General features: G+C 43.8%; 1 protein-coding gene and 4 non-coding genes across 5 annotated transcripts; 3 read left to right on the forward strand and 2 right to left on the reverse strand.

Annotated features, from left to right (window-relative positions):
- Window positions 1-519: 519 nt before the first annotated feature.
- LOC135501177 (balbiani ring protein 3-like) lies at window positions 520-13,821 on the reverse strand. Its single transcript, XM_064793074.1, has 7 exons — window positions 13,048-13,821; window positions 8,408-8,544; window positions 7,947-8,062; window positions 7,592-7,855; window positions 6,959-7,011; window positions 6,457-6,523; window positions 520-4,782 (listed from the first exon to the last, which is right to left on the reverse strand). The coding sequence occupies exons 1-7, from the start codon at window positions 13,177-13,179 to the stop codon at window positions 1,190-1,192; spliced, it is 4,362 nt and encodes a 1,453-aa protein (XP_064649144.1). The 5' UTR covers window positions 13,180-13,821; the 3' UTR covers window positions 520-1,189.
- Window positions 13,822-15,295: 1,474 nt separating this feature from the next.
- On the forward strand, window positions 15,296-15,367 carry Trnae-cuc (transfer RNA glutamic acid (anticodon CUC)). The gene has a single exon. It is a non-coding gene; the product is annotated as a tRNA-Glu (tRNA).
- A 95-nt stretch (window positions 15,368-15,462) lies between these two features.
- Trnae-cuc (transfer RNA glutamic acid (anticodon CUC)) lies at window positions 15,463-15,534 on the forward strand. Its single transcript has one exon. It is a non-coding gene; the product is annotated as a tRNA-Glu (tRNA).
- Window positions 15,535-15,627: 93 nt separating this feature from the next.
- Trnae-cuc (transfer RNA glutamic acid (anticodon CUC)) lies at window positions 15,628-15,699 on the forward strand. The gene has a single exon. It is a non-coding gene; the product is annotated as a tRNA-Glu (tRNA).
- Window positions 15,700-21,062: 5,363 nt separating this feature from the next.
- Trnae-cuc (transfer RNA glutamic acid (anticodon CUC)) lies at window positions 21,063-21,134 on the reverse strand. The gene has a single exon. It is a non-coding gene; the product is annotated as a tRNA-Glu (tRNA).
- Window positions 21,135-23,946: the final 2,812 nt, after the last annotated feature.

The following is a 23,946-nucleotide window of genomic DNA, read 5'->3' on the forward strand; positions in this document are numbered from 1 at the left end:
AATGTGGTTAATGGTTTGGTTAGGGTTTGCTACATAATCTTCAACAAAGGAACTCTGCGACTCACTTACACAAAAGTAGCGGACTTAGATTCCGGGGGACTTGCATTTCTTTTACACCGGGTCTGTGCAGAAGGGACTGGGTACTAAAGCACGTGCCATATGTTCCCAACGTCCTACACATGAAGGTCTAGAATGTTCAAAGGGACCGTTCTCCTGCTGCGTTCACAACTACAGGTGAACGTGTGACCTGGTAAAACCACGCACCTCCCTCGGAGATCTCATGATATTCGTTAACAACACGTCCATCCCTCCACGAGATGAACAGCGCATGTACGGCAGATCGAACTTCCTATTGGTTTAAATAAAAAATAGGACTGGAGAGCCGGCTACAGTGATTTGTTTGACTTGATTTTTTGCAGTGCGTTTTCTGAAAGGCCCCCGCCTCTGTAGATGTGCGGCTGAAAGGCCCCCACGTATGTTGCAATTCGACTCATTAAGTGAAAAAAAAGACAACAAATCTTTGAGTCAATTGGCATTTTATTGTCTTATTTACAGAACATCTATGCATTTACAATAAAGCAAATCCCAAATCGCTGTTAATTGACTTGTGCAAAGTGGTCACATCGACGTTTTATTACACAAGCTCGACATCATTCCACTACGCCGTTATATCGATGTGCAGTGCCGGGTCATTCACACTACCAGAGAACTCTACTCGAATGTACGCAACGTATCACTAAACCACTCATTTGTGGAGACACACGGACCTTTTTATGTTGCAGTTCATCAGTGAACCCGTTCTTCTCCCAAAGAAGAGAATCTAAACTCATCTATAAATGTCTGAAAATATGCAGCGAATGCCGGGATCTTTCTTCATTTAGGTAAGCATCAGCTTCTGCGATGGCCAAGTTCGATCACATAGCAAACTCAAAGACTGGCGTGGTTGTTTTAAAGCACTTTACTTTCTCCGGGCTACTGCTACGTGTAGTACAGGATCCAAAGTGCGGAAACAGCAGCGAACAGCCCATCTCATGGGAGTATAGTCAACTCGCAAAACCTTACGAAGGAATACAATCTATCAAATGTACAGGGCATATCACATACATGTATCATTAAAAGTCATAATACTGGCATTACTCTTTAATATATCTAGAATGTCTCAACCCAACACGGCTCTGGAGTGATGGTGCTAAGGTTCTTCTTCATCTGTTTCACCGGCGGGGTTCGAGGCTATTCCATACGCTGGCCCCACTTCCTGTTCACGAGGGTTACTTTCCGACATTTTTGGGGCTACCTCGTAACCGGGCGCTACTTCCCCCGACTCTACCACATCAACACTGCCAATATTTCCCATCGCATCCAGAATAGGAATCGGAGCGTCTTCTTGTAGTGATGGCCGCACAGCCTCGGTTCCGTCACTGTCTCGTTTTGGCCCAACAACAACATCAACCTGGGCTATGGCGGCGTCATTCTGCGTCACATCCCAAGGTTTCAGAACTTCATTAGCGGAATCCAGGAGGCACGTACAGATCTCGCAGCCGTTCTCGTCCTTTCTCATCTTATAATTAAAGCCACACATTGCTGAGCAATCTTTTCGGCAATTCTCTGGAAGCTCTCTCCTCTTTTTTGGCAAACAATCACATGATTGACAGCCATTTGCATCTTTAAGGTAACCATTCTCACAAGGCAAGCATTTTCTCATCGGACATGGCAGTGCTGGAGAATCAGGTGGAGCAGCGCACTCGCACGTGAAACAACCATTATCATTTTTCAAGTTACCGTACAGACAATGGAAAGGACACATGGCCGGAATTTCGTCACATTCTGTCACCTCACCACTGCCTTCTGGGATTGGTTCATCTACTTCCGGTTTACAGCGACACGTCAGGCAGCCGAATCTATTCAAAGCATATCCGTTCCTACAAGTCCTGCTTCGGCAATCCAGCAGCCCACAGGACATGGTTGGGAACTCAGGCCGAAAGCAGTCACAGGAAGGGCAGCCATATTTGTCCAGCTTGGAACCATAGCGACACGGGCCATCCCAACAGGCTGGGAACTCACATTTGCATTCGCAAGTTAGGCAGCCAAGTTCATTAGTCCTGTAACCATAGGGACATTTCAGCTGACACGCATGCACTTCACATGTCACTGGAGGAGGCGCGAATGACAAACACTCACATTTCTGACAGCCTGCATCATCGTTAACGTAGCCATTTTCACACTTCAGATCACAGGAGAATTCAGGACAAGCTATGGTCCCTGGCGGCAGGGGCAAACACTTACAGGAAGCGCAGCCATTCTTATCTGGAAATGATCCATATTTACAGCCGCCACCTTTGCAGTCAAGATACGAACAGGCGAGTGTTGGTTCTTTCGGGCGGATACAATCGCACGTATCGCACCCATTTGGATCAGGCACAGAACCGAAGCGACACGGCCCATCCCAGCAGTTTAACTTAGCACAGGCACATTCGCATGTATCACAGCCTGATTTGTCCTTGACCCTTCCATGCTGACATTCGTTTTCACAGAACGGTACGGTGCAGTTCGACTTCAAGGCCAAGGGCTCTGCAATGGGGTCCCCAATGGGCATCCCGGTGAGACCTTTACATTCACATGTCTGACAACCAAATTCATTCACCAGATACTCAGTGGCACATGGCTCTGAGCAGGTTGCTGGTGGGCAGTCACACTCGCACGTGTGGCAACCATTTCCGTCCCTCTTGTAACCAGACAGGCACACACTTGGACATGGCAACAGCTTGCACTGGACGGGCTTGGGTCCGGGTGCACACATACAAATGGTACATCCATGCTGAGGCTGGAGCAGTCCGTAACTGCATTCAAGCTTACAGTTCTCTAGACTGGGACAGGCAACCGCTGGAGGTTTCTTACACTTGCAGCTATCGCAACCGAGTTTATCTTTGTATGATCCAAAGTAGCAGGGTCCGCTGGGGCAGTCAAGATAAGGACAAGCTATGTCGGGTCTTTGGGGTCGAGTACATTCGCAAGTGTCACAGCCAGAGACGTCCTTGACAGACCCGAATATGCAGGGGCCATCCCAGCAAGTCAAAGGCGGACAAATACACTCACATGTCTCGCATCCGTTAGCGTCTTTGACGCGGCCTAGATCACAAGTATTTTCACAGAATGGTTCCTGGCAGACGGCGTCTGCTGGTAGTCCTACTGCTTCACACTCACATGTGGCGCAACCTGCTTGATCAAATACATAACCATTCGGGCACGTAGGATCGCAGACAAGGAAAGGGCACTTCGAAGGGTCCTTCAAGTTTGCTGGTGTGCAGTCGCAGGAATAGCACCCCATGCTGTCCCTCCGGTAGCCACTCGGACACTTATTCTGACAATTCAGACCCTCTAAATCGAAGCAGGTATCCTCAGGCGGACCCTTACAAGAACAGGTAGGGCAGCCGGAACTATCCTTGAACGATCCAAAGTCACAAGGAGCGCCAGAACAGGAGATCTTCGGGCATGGTATAGTTTTATTCTTTGGGCGTAAGCACTCACAGGTCGCACACCCATCTTTGGTTTGTTTCGAGCCGTATTTACAAGGTCCATCCCAGCAGTCGGTCTCCTGACATGCGCACTCACAAGTATCACATCCATCAGGACCTTTTACTCGATATGTGGCGCATGCGTTCTCACAGAAAGGTTCCACGCATCTTGTATCATTCTGGCTACATTCGCACATCGGGCAACCGAATTCATCAGCTTTGTAACCCAAGAGGCACGGTTTGTTACATTCAAGTTCACGACAAGCTACCTCAGGTATGGTTTTACAGTTGCACGAATCACACCCGTATCTGTTCTTGAAAGATCCGAAAGGACAGGGTGGACAGTCTGTTGGTGGACAGGTCGCAGGCCCCATCTTGCATTCACAGGTGGCGCAACCAGCAGCATCTAGCTCTGATCCATGGACACAATCGCCGTCCCAACAATTCGGGTCAACGCACAGGCCTTCTGCTTCACATTCGCACGTTTCACAGCCGTCAAGGCCCTTCAAGCGCTTGATACATTTATTCTCACAATAAATCTCAATGCATGTCATTGGTTCGTCACTACATTCGCAGATATCGCAATTGAACGGATCCTTCTTGAGGCCATTTTTACAATCAAGAGCACATTTGACAACCGGGCATGCGACGTCAGGGAGATATTTACAGTTACAAGAATCACAACCGGCACTATCTTTGAACGAGCCATCAGGGCATGGCGGGCAGTCAGGTGCAGGACATGGAGGTGCATCCGCAGCCCGTGTGCACTCGCAGGTGTCGCAACCATGATTATCCTTTAAACTTCCCTCCAAACATGGCCCATCCCAGCAGTCAAGTCTCGGACATGCGCACTCACACGTGTAACAACCAAGCTCGTTCCTAACGCGGCCATCTGGGCCACAATCATTCTTGCAGACAACATCAGGACAACTCGTATTACCGCCAGAGGAGCAGTTACAGACACTACAACCATTCTCATTCTGCATGTAACCATTAATACATCGAAGAGTACAGTTCGCAAGAGTATTGCACACAACCATTGGATTATCTTTACATCGACAGGAATCGCAACCATAGATGTCTTTGTACGATCCAAATGCACATGGTGGACAAGCTAACTCCGCGCAAGGCGTGGCAATGGCATTGGCTGGCCTCCTACATTCGCATGTCTCGCATCCATCGTTGTCTGGTACTGAGCCGTACAAGCAAGGGGCAAATCCGCAATTTAGATCCGGGCAGCTGCCACCACTTCCACTTCCACTTCCAGCTTCTGAAAATAGAATTCAGAAATTTGTTGGCCATAATTGCAGAAGTTGCATTGTTATTAGAATCACTGATGTGGTTGACATCGCACTGTGGTACAGTGGCACAGCACCAAACAAAAACTGTGAATACATCGACAGCGTGAAGGAAAGACTGAGTAAATATTAAAGGAAGTAAGCTACTGCATGCTAGTGGCGTGAAAAAAAGATGTCTAAAGAGAACATGCAGGAGTTGCTGAGAAAGAGGCAATATTCGGTGTTGCCGAGGAGCGGAAGTGGCTTAGAGCAGAGGAACGCCATCTTGGTTCGAATCCAAATTCACGGACAGAACTCGAATTGACACGTCTTTTCCTTTTCTGGGTAAGTTATTGACAACAAGTCCTCCAATTATTACATGTACCTGATCGTGGAGGTTTCCCAGTTATGTTCATTACTTGTTTCCCTGGGCCACTGCTTGTTATCATCGTGATGGACCCGGTGCTCGTGGAAGTTGTTGCTTCTATTGTAGTTGATGTCCTCGGTGCTGGGATGGTAGTCGTGGAAGTTGTTGGTTCTGGTGTTGCTGTTGTGGTGGTGGTGCTTGTTGAAGTAGTTGGTTCTGTCGTTGTTGTTGTGGTCGGGGTGGTTGTGGAAGTAGTTGGTTTTGTCGTTGTGCTTGGAGTCAACGTTGTTGGAGTGGTCGTCATCGTAGTAGTGCTGGTTGAAAGGGGTGGTGGAGGCTTTTTAGAATCTGGAAATGCCACACGCCAAAGCCAGCTGAAATCATCATCATCGTCACTTCGTAATCTTGGCGGCATTGGGTGCTTTATTTCCTCACTTTCCTCACTATGGTCTTCCGCAATCGACGAACTAAACCAGCTGAATAAATCTCCACTGGCTTTGGGCGCCGCGGGCTTCTCTTCTTTGCTCTCCTCTTTCTGTCTCAGCTGATTGTACCAACCGAAAGGCCCGTCTGCTTTCTTGCCAGGTGAAGGAGAAATGTCTTTTACACTGTCACTACTCCATTCGTATGGCTCAGGTAAACCAGATAGTTGTGACATTGGCGTAGGGGGTCCATCTTTGCTACTTTTTTCCTGCTCGCGTGTTTGCTGGTACCCACTGAATACCTCTTTCGATTCCGTGGGTTGAGGAGCAGAACTGTCTTCAAGAGGTTCACTTTCGTCACTGCCTTTCCCTTGTTCTTTCCAAAAGGACGAAGCAACAGGTCCCGTCATCACAGCAGCCAATGGCACACCCAAAAGCCTCTTCCTCGGTTTGCATGTACATTTCGGGCACCCTCGGCCAGGTCGGGAATAGCCATAATTGCAAAATACTCTACAGGTGGTTACGCATGCAGTTTCTGAAATTTAGGGGACATGCTGTTAGACACGCAAGTAGGTTTTGGCTTCAAGCTTAATTTCCTCACTCCTGTTGCTAGCTGTTCGCGGCTAACAGCAAATCAGGCAGGATTTGCACCTACAACTAGTCGGGGATCATGAGGAGATGCCGACAAAGGACTTCTCTTTTAAGAAACCCTGCGCATGTCTAGAACCACTCTTTGGAGCGGGTTCTCGTCTAGTGTGTAGAAACGTGAACATATATAGTGTTCTAGGGATGAAAGAGGAAGTACCATGCTGCATGCGATATCTAAGTGTAATGCATATTTTAGCGATCAGCTTGCATGTATTTGTTGATTTACACACCTTCTGATGCTATTTGTTCGGGACGAAAAGAGATGAGGTCATCTTCAGTCATTGCATCTAAACCAGCCTGAAATGAAGATGGCGAAGCTTTAAATCACTAACAACTGCACAAGATGGACATTTGCCAAATCTAGCACTTCTCAAGTTGAACGATCTCGATCAAGAGACGGTTATCAATCAAGACAGGCATCCACAAAACAAGTTTCAAGGTACTGTTACACGATCATTGCCGCAGTTGAACGCCACGTCGAGCTTTTCCTTTTAACTTGTGCGTGTGCTAATCCTCCTCTGGCGGCAACTCACAAACCAACCACACACTAAGTCACATCGTCTGATGGGCAAACCCTTTTAAAGTGACAATGATGGCACAATCAACTCGAATTTCGTGTTATGGGTGAACGTGAAGTGACACTGTTAGCTCATTCAACTCCTTTTTCTTCTTCTTGAAGCACTACAGTTTCAGATTATAGTTGTATGGATATGAAGTCAACAGTACACTTACCCTAAGTTGAGTAGCCCAGTCATGAGCGGCCAAGTCTGCAGCACGTTCAATATCTGCGAAACGGAGCAGAGGAAATCACTTGACAGATAAACAATACGGTAGGGCTATCAGCAAGATATGCAAGGGGGGATCAAACCCTGGCCTCCATGATGAAAGCCACAAGTCCTAATCAATGTAGATTCTTGAGATTGTACTACTTGTTCTTTTATTTGGTAGAAGCACAGAAGAACCTGTCATATTGGTTACTTCTTAGTCGGTTCACGAACGTCTGGAATGATGTTTAGAGAGGCGAGAAGAAGGGTGTGTAGGATCTTTGCTCGAGTTGTTCATTCAAAGTTCACACAGCGGCCGGCTGCCGACATGGAACAAGAGGGGAGTAGGATATTTGCTCGAGTTGTTCATTCAAAGTTCACACAGCGGCCGGCTGCCGACATGGAACAAGAGGGGAGTAGGATCTTTGCTCGAGTTGTTCATTCAAAGTTCACACAGCGGCCGGCTGCCGACATGGAACAAGAGGGGAGTAGGATCTTTGCTCGAGTTGGCCATTCACAGTACACACAGTTTCCGGCATGTCGATATGGTACAAATTCTTGCTCATCTCGTCGCAACATTTAGTCATCTGAGCGGACTTACCTCGTTTAAAAATGTGTGAAGTCTCCCTGACAACATCCATACACGAGACAGTCGTGTGCGACACAAGCTGAAGCTCATCTTCTTCAGTGCACAGGAACTGTTTGGCCATGTGCTGCATCCTCTGAAGGTCATCAGAACTGACGTCACTCGATCTGCTCAGGATAGTTACAATGCCTGCGCTGCTCTGGCGACATATCTCGGGCTGGGCATAACACTCGAACACGAGGGTAAAGTTGTAGTCGGTCCACACGATGTTGTATGTGCCTGGAATTAATGGGGAAGATTAAGACCATGAGGCGCTTGTTTCTCTGAAAGGAATGTAAGGATGGAGAATAGAAGGGTATACGACCATTACCTGTGATTCCAATGCCTATCACCGTGGCCGTGTAAACACCATTTCGAGGGTCATCCGTTACTCCGTCTAGCTGCCCTCGTACTGGTGGAATACACCCTGTTTTTCGCGTGTCTGGACTGAAATCGAGAAGGGTTGTACATATACGTAACTGTGTTGTTGTTTGGTGGTGTAAAGACTCTCGAGATGGTTTGCAATGGAAGCCATTTGTCTCTAAGTTTTCGTTATGTTTCTTTCCAACAACTTTATTTCTCAGCAGTATTGGTTGCTATCAGAACACTAGCTCGACCCTGAACGCATTGATCTGATGCAACGGTATACTCTCGAAAGTCACTAATGACAAATATCGTCATCTAGAATCCACTCGTTAATGTTACGGTCAATTTTAGCTCTAGTTTACTCCAACGATATCCATGGACGCTACTTTCTTAGAAAACGTAATTTGCCACCGGTTTTGAACTTACTTTTTGAAACTAAACAGGCCACTGACGGAGCCAGCCGCATTGCCCATCGACCCATAAGAGTAGACGCTGCCATCCCACGAGTATTGCCGCTCGTAGGGGCCATTCGTCCTCGCCAGCACATACCACTCGCCAAAAAACTGAAATGAAAAAAGAGAGGTTGATCCTACACCCAAAGATATGCGGCAGTTCCATTGTGATTTTCTCGGCACCAGTGTGATGTGGTCACTAACGGCGAGTTATTTTGATAGTCAGTAGGTAGATCGGAAGAGAAGATTCCCCGAGCGTTTACAAAGTTACACTTCCATATTCAGAGAAATGGATCTTCAAGTCAACTATCAGTGATGTGGAGAAATCGCCTCCCGTGAGGTCTGAAAAGTTATCAAAACATTGATGTTGATGTAACCATCTATACTGTGCTAAAAAGAGTTGTTTTCTCTCCGTCAGATCGTTTGATGATTAAATGGATAGGAACGTTCACCTCCTTGGGGGCGTATGCCAGTATGCAGTAGGCAATGCAGCAAGGTCTGCGAGAAATTATAAGAGTGAGCAATCTCTAGTCAAGTAGGACTGGGTGATTCTTACTAGAAATTACGAATCGAACCACCAAAAGGTTTTGCTATTGAAAGTCCATACTCCAATGACCCATGATCAAGATGGTCCAGCTCTGTGCAGTAACAACAGTTACACAGCAATGCGCAATTACTGTACATGCACATGTTCAGCAATGCACACTCACATGAACAAGGTAACATTGTATTCAATAATTTTTATGGACATATAGCGGAAGTATGTAAACTAAAACTCCATCCTAGCCCTGATTCATCAGTCATGTAGTGAACTAGAAACCCCGCCATTAGCCCCTGGAAACCCCGCCATCAGCACATCTGGCAAGGTTAATCAAAACAAGCGTGAACAAAGTTTATAGATAGCTAATTCCATGGTGATCATACTGGTGAGTAGGCTCCCTTTCTGTATCCAAGGTAAATAAATCGAAACAGGTCCGTATACTGTCTCATGGCTAAAATAGACAGTCACTGACTGCTCATCAGGAGGGGTGGGCACAATCATAGGGACTACATTGGTGATCATACGGTCTATTACCATTTGACGACCTAGCAGGAACAATATTACACAGAAGCAGTCGGCTCAGAAATTGATTGAACCTTGAACGCATCTTTAGGATGACATTGCTTCGAAAGACACTTTCCAGTGGTCAACTGGGCAAAGGAACTAAGCGATCCCAGTCCCAATCATCCCAAGTATTCACTAGACAAACTCATGATTCCTCTAATCAAAGTGATCATTCGGTTAATTAGGAGTACATTGCTAAAGGTCAGAGGAAATCGAGGCTTGGGGCAGACACGCGAGCTCAGCTGCTCGGGCAGGTTGCATGAGTGCGCTTTGGTACCTGGATGTCCACACTGCATGAACTTTGGAAGGTCTTTACCGGTAAAATTTAAACTTTGAGGTGGAAAAGCGTTGTTTCAAAAGCTACATATACCTCATTGAGGTTGCGAGTGATTGGGCATAGCGGTTCAATCTATGCCCTTTAATACTAGGTTCAAACATCAAGAAGTGCATATCCAACTCATCGCATATTGATTGTCCATTACGAACTTTTTTATGACACATCATACATATCAGTTCGGTAAATACCTTTCCACTCTTTTGCCTACTGAAACATTCCTTTCCTTAAAAAAGTGACTGTTGGTTTACCAAGTCTGATGCCGTTTACCGTGGCTACTGCGTATCCCCAATAAACTGCAAGGAGAGTCGATCTTTTTGTTTACCTCACAGTTGGACGGCGTGAGAAACGTAAAAGTTGAGCATTTTACGCTGGAATGTATCTACAACCCGTTTGTAAACAATTACATAAAGATGATGTTACTTTGAATTTCCTCGAGCCCTGTCTGAAGAATTCATGTTACCAGTACGATTGCAAGGAATTGCACTTTCTTGCCAACAATCTGGGGGGAATAGTAGTGATGGTTACCATGAGCACAGACTGTAGAAAGAATATCAACATGGTAGAACACACATGTTTTAGGACACCTCCACGTCGATGCAGTCGCAATGAGTAGCCGGGGAATTATAGAGTAACCCATTTAGCCTACTTGTCACTCTACTAATTTCACGATGAGTTGGTGAGGTTTACCTACAGACCTTTTGGCCTATCTGCCACTCTCATTCAGGATGAGTTGCAGGGTAAACTTGTCACTCTAATTTCACGACGAGTTGCTGAGGCCGTAACCGCTGCCACTCGCATCAGTTCACAATTTAAGAAGGTCTAAGTATGAGTTGCACCGGTTGAGGTAATGCAAGGTAAATGTTAATAGGCAAAGATTAGAACAAATCAAAGAGGTTACGTTATCAAGGAAGGAGATAGGTCGGGGTAATGGCTTGTAAAGGAATGCGCTAATGTTCAAGGAAAACGAACCACATTCTAGAAAACTATACTTGGGGAGCCAGTTTTTTTTTAATATGAAGAAATGAACCATCGTTCAGATAGAAAGGTCATCGACACAATACCGGTAGCCCACTATATTTTGTTAAGACTGTTGGCATCTCGCGCTCCAACCAGAAACACAGCCATCCAGAAATCGAGAAAAAAGCCTTCTCAACATCAATTTTAAACCTGTTCTCGTGAGAACAGTTTCTTCAGACTGTGAGAGATATTAAAACGAACAAACAAAGTGAGGTTTGAATGACATAACAGGTGGTAGGAAGAGTATAACCACGTAGAATATGACAAGGTGTTTACTATTGGATTCAAGGCAAGTTCGCCTACCTGGAAAAGCCGCAGTTAAAAAGAATCGTAAGATACAAAGACAGACGATGAGTTAGGATATCTCCTTTGGGAAGAAGGGAGAGAAACACGTTATATACTCTATTGCTTTTACTGGAAATGACCATGGAGGTAAACATTCACAGAATTGAGTCTTTTTGATTAGATAGATTAATCTAGATTCGATATGACCAATCAAGTCCACTACACCATATGGTTCCGATGTAGAGTGACCTCACGACCGATGCAACCTGTCAATTCGTTAGGTTGAAGAAACTCTCTGGGCAGACCTTGATTCTTGGTATGGCGCCCAAAGATTATTCTTCAGAGGCAGAACGATGCAGATGCACAAGTGCTAAGATAGGATAAACAAGAGAACTGCTGTCTTATTTCCCTGAACCTGGCAATGTTTTTATCTGATGTCCACAATCAGCCATCAGATAGTGAAGCTCCCTTGCAATGTAATGTCCTTTTTTTCGCGATTTCATCGTATCATTCTTAACTACGCAGAAGGGAGGTAATTTCACTCGTGTTGCCAGTAACTGCGTCGATACTAATTCTTTCGGGTCATCACAATATTGTTTCAATTTTTTTGTTATTGGCATTTAAAACGACCTTCTATCTAAAGCAGCACCGCGATTTTTTGTATTGTTTTTCCTGGCTCCAAGCTCAACATTTGTTTCTTTAGTATTCTTGAGTCTTTTCCAATGAAAACTTTCTCTCTTCGAAGTTGAGATTTTACTTCAAGACATCGTCTCTAAATGAAGTTAATAAGATCCATTTTAACCAGACTGTTAGAATCTTATTGTCAACTTGAATTGATATCAGTATATATTATGATAAGCATTTCCCTAATTAGGGTGAATTCACGTCATCTTGAAACTGGTCTGAGAAACAGGTTTTTCCGGAATTGGTGACATATGCGTATATCAGCGTACAGAAAAATGTAAATTCCCTAGGAGTAGGCGCCATATGACTTGATGAGCGGAAATCGCCAATGAGACCGGAGACCACAGGAAGCTCAGTAGTTGAAATGTTGAGTAATATAGCTTAATTATATGTCCATCAAAGGCCTTACATATATCCTGGGGGTACTGTTGGGGGTATACATATAGAGCCAGTAGAAATTATTGACAAAATAGCAAAGCTCTTGACATCCATTCCTTAATTATATTTATATGACGAATGGATGTCAAGCACACTGCAATTCTGACAAGGACGTGTTGGCAGGGGAAGTTAGCCAATGGCTTTAGGAGCCTTACTCGATTTGATTGCTTCGCTGGCCTGATTTGATGGTCTCGATAATCTAATTGGCAATTAGTGTCGTGTGCGACACTATTACAACAAGTTACGACAATACGCCCACCATCACCGGTTCAAGGATGCATACTTTTGCTTAGTGCTGTCTTAGAATTAACGAGGTCTATAGGGCAAGAAATCAAATGACATGCGAAATCTGAGGTTTGGACAGTGCTCAACAGTATCCCACCATGACAAATCACCGACCAGGGCTGCAAGACCTAGTTGCGGCATTGCTTTTGCCCAATACTAAAGCAAGGACATGGACCAATATTTTCCTACGATGAAATGCCACGATTACAAGTCGCCGTTGTACCAGAGATGAAATACCTAGTTGTGTAATAAAATATCTTTTACGGTCGCAGTGGCACTCCAGTATAGGTCTCTGTTGCCATAAATTTCTAAACACGAGGTTATGAGCTGTTGATTTTCTTTGGAAAAACTGTTAATCTCAGTTGACTGGTATAGTGGGCAAGGCCATGAGTTAACCAACTTTGGCCGGACCGGCAAACGAATGCGAGAACAAGAATACGTACAAATATATTGTACAACTAACCTGCGTGATATCGACATCAACCCTGGGTGTCTCCGACACCTGGCAGTCCGACCGTCTCTCCCTCAACTTGTATGACGGCGCAGCTACACAAAGTCCCAGCACAACTAGCACAGCGCCTAATTTTAACAACATCGTCCCTTCTTGCGTTGTCCTCTACGAAAATACGAGGAATATTAATCCAGTGTCGTCTTTCGTTATCAGAAAAGCATAATCCGCGATAGTTTTAGGCATTTACTGTATAGCCCTGGCCTTCTATCTCGTCAAGGCTTAATCAAGTTATCTGCAGTCGTGTTGTTTACTAGTCTTAATTGGTGCAAAGTCACACTCGAAATGACTTGTGTTTCCGGGAGTATGACACAATCCTCGTTTATTTGCATTGACACGTGCAACACAACAGGAAATATTACTGTTGACGTTATCTTCTTTGCATCTGCTTAAAAAAGTTATGCACAGTCGAAGTTAGAAAGTCACAATTTGGTTAAGATGTATAAAAACGTCTCCTTGCCCAGTTGCCTAGTATACAGCCTATAACTAGAAGTCACAATTTAAGAGAGTTATTCCCAATGCTGTTACCACTGCCTCACGATACGTTTCCGGGAGAGAGAATTAGCGCAATCCAGAACTTACAAATTGGCGGAATGTTTAACGCGTTATATCGTCTGTTATGCTATCTGAACACCTGGTACCATGTGTTATGATTCCCTCCTGTACCTTTCTTAAACAAACTGCAACACTAAAGGTACTTAGTTTGCACGTGTTGTTATGTTGCGCGATGTTACTTGTTAACCGCCAGAGCTGTCTAGTTTTATACTGACCAACTCGGACGTCACGTCCGGTGACTCAGAAACCAGAATGAGGCTAATTTGCGATGGTGACTTCTGGGAAACTATGGCCTGATTATGACAATACGTATTAAGATAACATTAAAAGAAATTGTTTTTTTTTATATGACGACAAGCGTTGATTTTATACATATATGGACTACGGTAATGACTACACATTCCCACACATAAAAACTTACATTTTTTTATTTCAGCATCTTACGGGTGATATTTATGGACTAAATTGTAATTGAAATCTTGTGGAAAGTTATTTACTCAGATGCCAACCAAATGTCAACCACAGCATAATTGTTTTTAAGGTGGTTTCATGACACTTACCAAGGAAAGAATGTCGCGAGAACGACTGGTAATCCTGGTAGTAAACTTTCATGTTTACTTTCCGCGGCGTATTTCAGTGAACAGTTTGGATCAAAGGTTTGGATTCTGAACAAAAAGGATAGGTAACTTGGTACATGGTGGATCTGTCAGGGAAATTGTGCCGAACTTTATATCATCGTTATTAACAATACATGTATATGGCTGTATTATGACGCATGCATCCAGATGTATATCCACGAAAGGATGCCAAATTAGCTCTAACCGGCTACATGTATTGATAAGCCAACAACCTAAACATACCATTCGCTCATGCCGTGGGTCGCGTGATCAGAGGCGGCATTCGCCCCTGCCCCCTCCCACTAACTACGCCCTTGCTGTGATGCCACATTCCTTTCACCGCGCAAAAGCTCTTCATCGGCACATCAGCAATCCATCTGAGAACAAATATGGTTGTCACCATAACTGGGCCAAAACTTACATCACATGTCCTATGTTTATGTCTGGCGACTTAATCTCTATTCAATATTTACGACAAGAGATGATGGAATATATCACATCACAAAACTTAGGCCTACTTCATGACCATGATGCCATTAACAAAAAACATCTTATGCTTGGAAATTGACATATGAAGTCTCAGTGTAGAAACTCAGCCACCGGACTACATATACGCCTACAACACCCGAAGAGACTTTCTTTCTGATTATCATTTATGGGCAGCTGTCGTCTTAAGCTAAACTGCCGGAGAGAGTTTGAACGAAATACCAGACTCCAAATCCCGATATATGGAATTGGGAACGAGCCTTCTCTGTTCTGGGGCCTTTCTCTGCGGCGATCACTGCTGAGAGATATTCGGAAGGTCAGACGGGAAGATCATTCAGATGAGTGTGTCCTTTCAGTGGTAAGCTTATATGGAATCCATATCAAAATCTCTTTACTTTTCTAAGCAGACAAACTCCAATTTTAAGAGCCGGAAAGCTATCCGTGTAAAACTGACTACCCGGTGCAATCCAGTTGGGTCTGCGCAGCACATGAGAAGGCCTAATGAGAAGGTCTAGTAAGAAATTGCTTAAATCGTTACCATGAAATCCCATATGGTCTAGCGGTTAGGATTTCTGGCTCTCACCCAGGAGGCCCGGGTTCAATTCCCGGTGTGGGAACGCAATATTTTATGCTGTGTCTCATTTTCTTGGCAAAAATTTTCATTTTTCATGAGAAGGCCTAGTAAGAAATTGCTTAAATCGTTTCCATGCAATCCCATATGGTCTAGTGGTTAGGATTTCTGGCTCTCACCCAGGAGGCCCGGGTTCAATTCCCGGTGTGGGAACGCAATATTTTATGCTGTATCTCATTTTCTTGGCAAAAATTTTCATTTTTCATGAGAAGCCCTAGTAAGAAATTGCTGAACATTTCCATGCAATCCCATATGGTCTAGTGGTTAGGATTTCTGGCTCTCACCCAGGAGGCCCGGGTTCAATTCCCGGTGTGGGAACACAATATTTTATGCTGTATCTCATTGTTCTTCACAAAAATTTTCATTTTGATCCTTGAATACGTGTTTTGAGTCTTCACAGTTATGGACAAATAATTTCATTCGCCTCTAACCTGATCTTGATATCGATATTTATAATTTGGAAATCGATGTTACCAAATCCTCTGTCGTAATTTCTGAGAACGGATTACCCAATATCCTGGCCACTAATGTCAGAGCTTAAGACGACGGATAAAAATATAGCACCAATTAAATTATTTAATTTGTTCTCCTGACACATGTATGTCCCTAATAATGTTGATGGGTCCCGGAGGGAATGTTGCACTTGCTGATCGAATTCACGAGTGGTTCCGCCCTGATCCTGTGATCGAGCATTGCCCGAGCATCGCCCGAGTGAGGGCCTGCCCTCCCCGAAAGGCGAGGGTGCATGCTCTCACTCGGGCAATGCTCGTACGATCACAGGATCGTTGTATTTCGCGTACGCTCGGATGAATCTGTCTCTCATCGGCTCATCATATTGTCTGCATGAGCTGACCTCCTCTTGTGCCATGAAACACGTATGATCCATTTTTCTTGCGGATTTACGACGTTTTTTGGTTGGCGCAGCTCTGAACAAGATACCCAGCGCCACCACGAAACAAACCGAGGAACTAGCATGTAGTTTCTTAATGAGGCCGTAATGCCCAAAGACATGAATGCTTCGCTAATGGTCTGCAAATATTGCGCGAAAAACAGCAGAGAGTTCGAGAAGAATGGAAAATAATTCGTGATTAGACATATTCATCTGATGAAGGTTCTTAATACTGTATTGAACCGGGAGAGAATATACCCCGTGATGGACAATGGCTGGTAATTGGGATTCGAGGGTCGGCCCACCCCTTTAATGAAGGGGGTCTCAGCCAGATTAGCTGTGGCTTCATGCTGGTAGCTTTGCTGGACGAAAACCAGCAAAAAAATTAAATGCGCTGGACATTTGGCTCATTTTAGGCTTGCTATCCACACGAATAAGTCTGATAAGAGATTCATGCTAGTGGAATTAACATTTTTGAATAGAAACTGTCAGAAAAAGCAAGAAACTCGCACTCTCTCCCAAACATTCTTGGCCCGAAGAAGAGCTAAACAGTTCTGGATATACTTTAATGGTGACATCGTGTTTTTAGGTTGAAAGGACTTCGACGAGGCAGCAGAGTACGATTCACAGAATACCTAAGGTAAGAACAGTTCAGTCAAATGCACATTTTCCTTCATCAGATACGGGGTGCATCTTTACACAAGACACAGAAGGACCCAGTCACTATAATAATAATAATATTTATTGCACCCCCATAATTGGGGAAAAGAAATATACAAGTACAGTACATTCAAAGACAGTACATAGTAGTTTAAACTTATCAGTACATAGTATAGTAAATTAAAATCACTTGAGCAAAGGCCTGGTCAGGGCCATATACATAAAATATATATAATGAAATTTAAAAACTCTTCAGTAAGAGCCTGGTCAGGGCCAACTCAGTTCCCCCATTATTGTAAGTAGGGGAGCAGAGGAGAGATCGAAGAGAGTCCACGACTCCGTCTGACATGGGCGCGGGCTCTCCCGCTCTCTCCTCCCCACCCCTGTTAAACTATATATATAAACTATACTATAAACTATACAATAAACTATACTATAAACTATACTATAAACTATAAACTATACTATAAACTATACTATAAACTATACCATAAGAAGGTGCTCTCAGTACACGTATATAACGGTTTGTATGAGGTGGCGAGCGACATTGACCGCTTCCACGATTCTTGTTATCAGCTAATATTTGTGAGGATACTCGTCCTCTATTAAATTGCTATAGTGACAGAGAGAACGATTATCTGTTTCTGTTTATTCAGTGTGATCCATGCATTCATGTAAAAAAGCACGTGAAAGTGACATTTTTCGTAAATTTCTGTCAATTCTGTTTATCTATTTTGACGCAACATGCCACCTTTTGGCCGGCGGTAACAAAGTTCGACTACATCTCCAAGTGACTTGGTTGACTCAAATCATCAGTTTTCATTTGATCACGATATGGCCATTATTTCCTATCGTAAATATTTCAGTTCAATCTTTACCTGATAGATGGCATGAACAAAGCTTCATACGGGTCCCGTCCTGCCTTCGTGACGATGGTCCGTCATGTCATCCAGTCCTGTGATAGGCCTAATTTATTTACCTGTAGGCCTACGCGATACTCGTGAATCATCGTGTATGTGTACTCTTTATTCAGTCCAAAAAGATGAACATCCATACAGATGAAATAACCTGCCAGGGCTTGGGCAAGAAGCATTTAGTAGCCATATTATGGTCTTCGGAGTTTGATATGCCGCTCGATGAAGGGTGTATTGAGAAGTCAGAGCGCTGATTGTGGGATCCAAGGACACACTTGCTGGTCCGTTTGTCCATTGGCGAAACACCTACCAACCTAAACCATGGCAACTTATTTCTATCAGGAGAGGTTTTCTACACCTCCCTGTTTCAAATAGAGCTATAAAATGCCTCAACAAGCTCAACCCGCTGGGGGAACCACCTCATTGAAACATGTATATGCTCCTCTATTATCTTATAAGGCCCATTGTGGTCTGATGAATCAATCATCATACCCTCGAGCAAACACAAGCACAGACCTGGAGCTTTTAGTACAAAAACACAAGAACTTATAATTAACAAAACAATACTAATTAATCATGTTCCCAATGAGCTGATCTACAGGCAGGACTAATCACGTTGTTTGTTAGTTTATACAGTGATATTGTGGCCAACAAAAGGCGCGCGAACATTTGGGGGAAATATGTACTTAGGTACTTCTTAATTGGTCTATTCTTATTTCAATTAAGGCTGTACTAATCAGGGTATTGTGGATAGCAAGGCGGGGGCGAGTGCAGGCGTTAAGTATACTCGAATCATGGTTTCCGCTGCCTGTAGTTTAAGAAGAAATAAGAAATGAAAAACCGGTTTCTGTGAGTAGTGTTTTTGGGACACACTGTAAGCCTTCTAATTTACCAATGAAATCTCTTGCCTATTGAACCTAATGTGACAAAATGTGCTCTAAAAAGTGCCGACTGAGGACCTCTGTAACGGATACCTTAAGTTACCTAACAATGGGTGTATCACATGGACCTCTCGTCTGCTCAGCTCGACAATAAGGTTATGATATGATACCACCACAAAGACGCGAAGATAGGAACCTGATCACCGGATGACGAGATCGATACAGATAGGATGGTATGTTGAGAACAATGGGGTGAGACGCTGGGTTTGTGATGACAAGATAGTGGAGCAGACGCTGTAACCTTCATGAGCCGCACGAACACTTTTGGAAATTTTTTTTGTGGAAAACCTAAAACCCTGATCATTTTTGAAGACAAGTGGAGTCTTACGCATTGATTGACGAGTTTTCCTATTTGAGATTATCGAGGAAGCTGAGTGTAAAAGCCCGTGTGTCTTTCGCGATTTCACATACATGTACTTAGTCCGAGTTTCAAGCAACTCCCAACATCCAAGATGGCGTCCTATCGTCTGCCCCCGTAATCAATTTACCAACGACGGTCTCCAACGTGTCAAGTTGTCACCGTAGCCTCCGGTAATGTCTGCTAATCTAATCGCACAGTTTTAGACAGATTATCCCAAACCATTGATCAACAATTTAACCATATTTATCAGCAATATTCTCGCGAGACGGTCACGAGGTTAACTGTAGACTGTCATCTTGATACATTTACGGGGTTATCTGCAGTCCAGTTATTGGATCGACCGTGCTGAGGATGACAAAGCTGTGAGGTAATGACTTGTCGTGAAGATATTGGTTTGAGATTGGTGATAATGTGATTTGGAACCGAGGCCAGGGCGTCTGTCAACAGTGCAGGGATCGATTTTAAAGGGTGGGTCAAGATATACATGTATCTTTCTGTAGAGAATGACTGCAGGAATTGAGCGAGGAAGCTGTTTGGTATGTTGGCAGAGTTGGTTTGTTATGGCGAGGGTAAGATTTCATCATCGAGAATGGCCTCACACATGCTTGAGTTGTCTGAGGCATCCTGTCAGAGTCATTTTGGCATTGTGAAGTTACAAAGGTTTCGGAGGTTTGTGATGCGGAGTAGAGATAAGTTAGCAATTCACACTCGTCACTCAGTCTACTTGTCATATGTGTTGTATCTAGTTGTCCCTTGATCCGACCAAGGCAGTAAAGCTGACGGCGTCCGTCTCCCCCTGTCTGGCTTAGGAGAAGGGAATGAGCCAAAAATCAGATCTTCCTTACCATGTGGCTGCAGTATGAAGAAGGTTATGCAGCGAAAGAGACAGTGAACTTAAACCGATGGAACACGATAGAGTGCACACATCGACCCAACACGCTACTCGCCCACTGCCCTTACTTTGCGTAACTGATACTCTCCGTAGCGGCATGACTAAATCGATTTCTGATGAAGATGCTGCACCCAGTCATTGATCATTCAATCACCACACAATAGAACGCTGTCACACCCGAACCCTGGCTGACCACAAGCCCCAACCACGCGACAATATATCACAACCAGGCTAACTGATAACTAAGACCGTTTTACCAGACAACAATGCGACACGAACGCCTTAACCGAAAGTTCGATATTCCTGACCAATGTCACACATCACTCGGACAATGCCGGAGGAGTTGACCACAGTATCATATTAGCTGGCCTTCTGATATAAAGTTACTTATTGGCTGTATTGGGTCAGTATTGGTCTGAATGGGCGGTCAAAGGTTCCCGAACCATATCTTACCAGGCATGCCAGGACCAGATCAAAGCCGAAATTGTCCAGATCTGTCTTTGAAAACGTTCAGTGTGACTGGACCTGGTATCAATTGTTCGCCGAATCTAAAGTAAACTTTCTGAAAAAAGCTGTGGTGTTTTATGATTGTATCATAAAACAGCCTACACCACAGCCTTTAGTCTATCATTTACATCAGCTTCAGCTCCATTATACCAATCGCCTCTGACCCAGATCTGTAAAGACCAATTCATATTAATAATAAACGAATAAATATTTGCTGTATCACTAACACATAATGTCTGTGGTATTAGGCGTCCATTAAGGTTCAAAGAAGTATCATGCCATTCCTCTATAAGGCCAATATGAAATGCTGTAGCATAATGGACTGATACCGAATGGGAGGCTCATTCATCTCTAAAAAAATCCTTGTCTGTCTACGGTCATGACTGACACAGTATACACGTACAAATTAAAACAATATGCGTTCCCACACCGGGAATCGAACCCGGGCCTCCTGGGTGAGAGCCAGAAATCCTAACCACTAGACACAGTATACACGTACAAATTAAAACAATATGCGTTCCCACACCGGGAATCGAACCCGGGCCTCCTGGGTGAGAGCCAGAAATCCTAACCACTAGACCATATGGGATTGCTGGTGAAGTTCTGCATTCTGTTTTTGGTGATGAACCCGACCACCCGCGTTGGATGTTTTGGGTCTTTGGCCACTCGAATCATCTTGATCCAAACGCTCACGACTCCGAAATGGCAACCTCTCGCAAGTTGATGTGGGGATGTTGTCGGGTCCCTTGGTTTGAAATTGAGATCCAGATAATTAGTTCATATAATTAGTTTACCAATTAGCAGACTATGACGTGTATTAGTCTTTAATGAATATAAACACCATAAGTTGACTTTCAACATTCCCGTTATTAACTCTGCTATAATAATATTTGCTCCAATCTCTATTCCTAGGGTTTTGGTAGACGGTCAATGCCGTGACAGTGTGAACCAGAAAGTGCATGAAGCGTTTCGCTAGAACCTGTTAATTAGCTAAACAACGGTCAAACCTGATCAAAAGCGCTATGTGCTGTCGACGTGTGCTAGATTCACTCCGAAAATTAACAAAAACAAACGGAACTGATCAGCATGAGCCATTATTAGTAGAAATGCACAAGTGATCCCCGTATGCTATTGGAACTCGTCATAGACAGACCAACTCCTCTTCTTATTTGTGAGGACCTGTGTACTGAGTAAAAAGTTGTACTTCTGAAATACCAGGTGCAACATCTGTGTGTGTGCCTTGTCTTTGCCCATATATATACATGCATTTCAGCAATTCAATTCGATAGATAGCTGGAGAGGCCGCGACTGAAGAGGGAAAACAGACTCACAAAATGTGTCAATCTATCTTTCAGCTTACCCCAAAAATAAGGGGAGACTCAGAAACAGAAAGACACTCAAAAACGTTACACCTCTCTGCTCTGAGTGCGAACCGACTCTGTCGCCAGCTCATAATTCTAACGATTGGCGTCGCCACTGTCACTTTTGCCCATTCAGTTGAAAAGATGTTCTCGATTAAAAAACATTTACAATTATGCTGATTAAATATTTATCGAGCGATAGAAGAATTGTTTGTTTGTGCGTACACTGTAACAATGGGCCATTGTCATTTATCGTATTGTTATTTCAATACTTTAAAACTGCTGCTTGTAATTACATGCACTTTTGATAATTATTTTCTTAACCTGATAAACAAACAATTGGATGAAAAGGGACTACTTTAATATCATCTATTTGATCGCACGCTGACTATAATGTGAGGAGCCAAACAAAAAACTGAAGCTGAACAACTTGGATTGTAATATCTAGATCAGATTGTGGTGGATGAGGGGATCGGGGTCATAATTTTCATTGAAGTGAACTGGGACTGGCCCATCCGGAGCATTCATACATATATATTTCCACCTTCCTGCACATCCTCAGAAATGCCAGCTCAACAATGGACTTCTAGCGTAACAATGGTGCAGTAACGCAACAATGGAGCTTCTTCCTTGAGAGGAAATTGGCCAAACGAACGCTTTCAATAATCATTGCTGGCTCTTCATTAATTTCCTTTCTTGTTAAAACATTTGGTTAATCTTCATTTCCACAAAGATCCAACAAAGGGATGGCTTTACGTCAATAAACAGACTGCTCACATCAATGTGAGCAGCACAGCAATTGCGGCCTCAACTTGTTCTTCGCCTAGTCTATCTTGATTCAACAGGGACTATAGTCACTGTGGGTCGACTCTTTCCAAGAAGCACCTCAACGATAGAAGGACAGAACTGAACCATCGTAGTATACTATATGTTCCTTTTCTTCTGATGTTATAATCTTGAGGAGGATTGGGATTACTAATCAGTAAAAAATGATATTTAGAAATCCTCATAAGTGACGATTTGGTCAGGTTGGTGATTCAGTTTTAGCATGCACCCGATTTAACATGACAGGCCAATCCAATTATCGCTAGATTATTCATTTCTAATACCGTTTCCTTGTTTTCGTTTCGACCCATTGCCTCATGCACTGGTTGGCGCTACCAGTGGGTGGCGTTCATGTGTGCACTCCAATTTGGCCAATCGCTCCATTTGTTTTGTTTTAAATACAACATCCCCCCTGTGTTTTTATTGCACTTTTATACTTATCACTCTTAGCAAAGTGAGCCTTGAACGTGTGTTACTGGGCACTACAGCTCCTTTTTCTTAGACCATCGAAACAACTTGACAAGAAGGAAAACAAAATCGCAATTCTGGGGGTTGCAGCTCTTCAATTTGTCCCGTCCGAGAGCGTCTTCGTCACACTGGAGCAGGGCGTTCCTTTAACGTGAGGGTTGCACAATGAAAACAGTCATTTATTTCCTGTATAAAACCTTGCAGTACATGAATATCAATAATACATCCACTAATTAAAAGCACTATCGATTAAACGTAAATCGGCAAATTTACACACGTCAATCAAATGATTAATTAAATTATCCTTGGTTCGTGTCTTAATAATGTTGAAGCGGAGATGAAATACATGTAATGACAAAGGCCCGTCAAACACTCGAGAGAAAACCAAACAAGTCGCCAGAACTTGGTGACAGGTTGTATGGTTTGTGCGGCTGCCGTTGGCCCCTAATATAGCAACAAACAGCCCAGAAAAATACTGATGGAAGGTCATGGATGAACAAATAACAGCCGATTTTAGAGCTTTTAGACTTCAAAAAATTGGGTTTGTCTCAAAGCGCTTCAAAACAACTATCATGGGGTGATAGGGGATACCAAATACAGCGCAGGACCGCTGAACTGGACCCGTGAAGGACGAGGCAGCGGCAGGTTCGAACCCAAGACTCAACCGCGCTCTATGGCGAGATCACTAAGAAAGTAGCTATTGATACAATATAGAAAGAGTCTGCCAAGAAGCAAGCAGAACACTGC

The sequence above is a fragment of the Lineus longissimus genome, chromosome 17 (genome assembly GCF_910592395.1).
Source record: "Lineus longissimus chromosome 17, tnLinLong1.2, whole genome shotgun sequence".
Classification (NCBI taxonomy): Eukaryota; Metazoa; Nemertea; class Pilidiophora; order Heteronemertea; family Lineidae; genus Lineus; species Lineus longissimus.

What these genes read in the sequence shown, in the direction of transcription:
- LOC135501177 (XM_064793074.1), bottom strand. Translation starts at nt 13,179, where the DNA reads ATGTTGTTAAAATTAGGCGCTGTGCTAGTTGTGCTGGGACTTTGTGTA. An exon ending in GGCCTGTTTAGTTTCAAAAA is followed by an intron (nt 8,063 to 8,407) that starts GTAAGTTCAAAA and finishes TCTCGATTTCAG; the next exon opens with TCCAGACACGCGAAAAACAG. An exon ending in ACTGGGCTACTCAACTTAGG is followed by an intron (nt 6,524 to 6,958) that starts GTAAGTGTACTG and finishes TCTTCATTTCAG; the next exon opens with GCTGGTTTAGATGCAATGAC.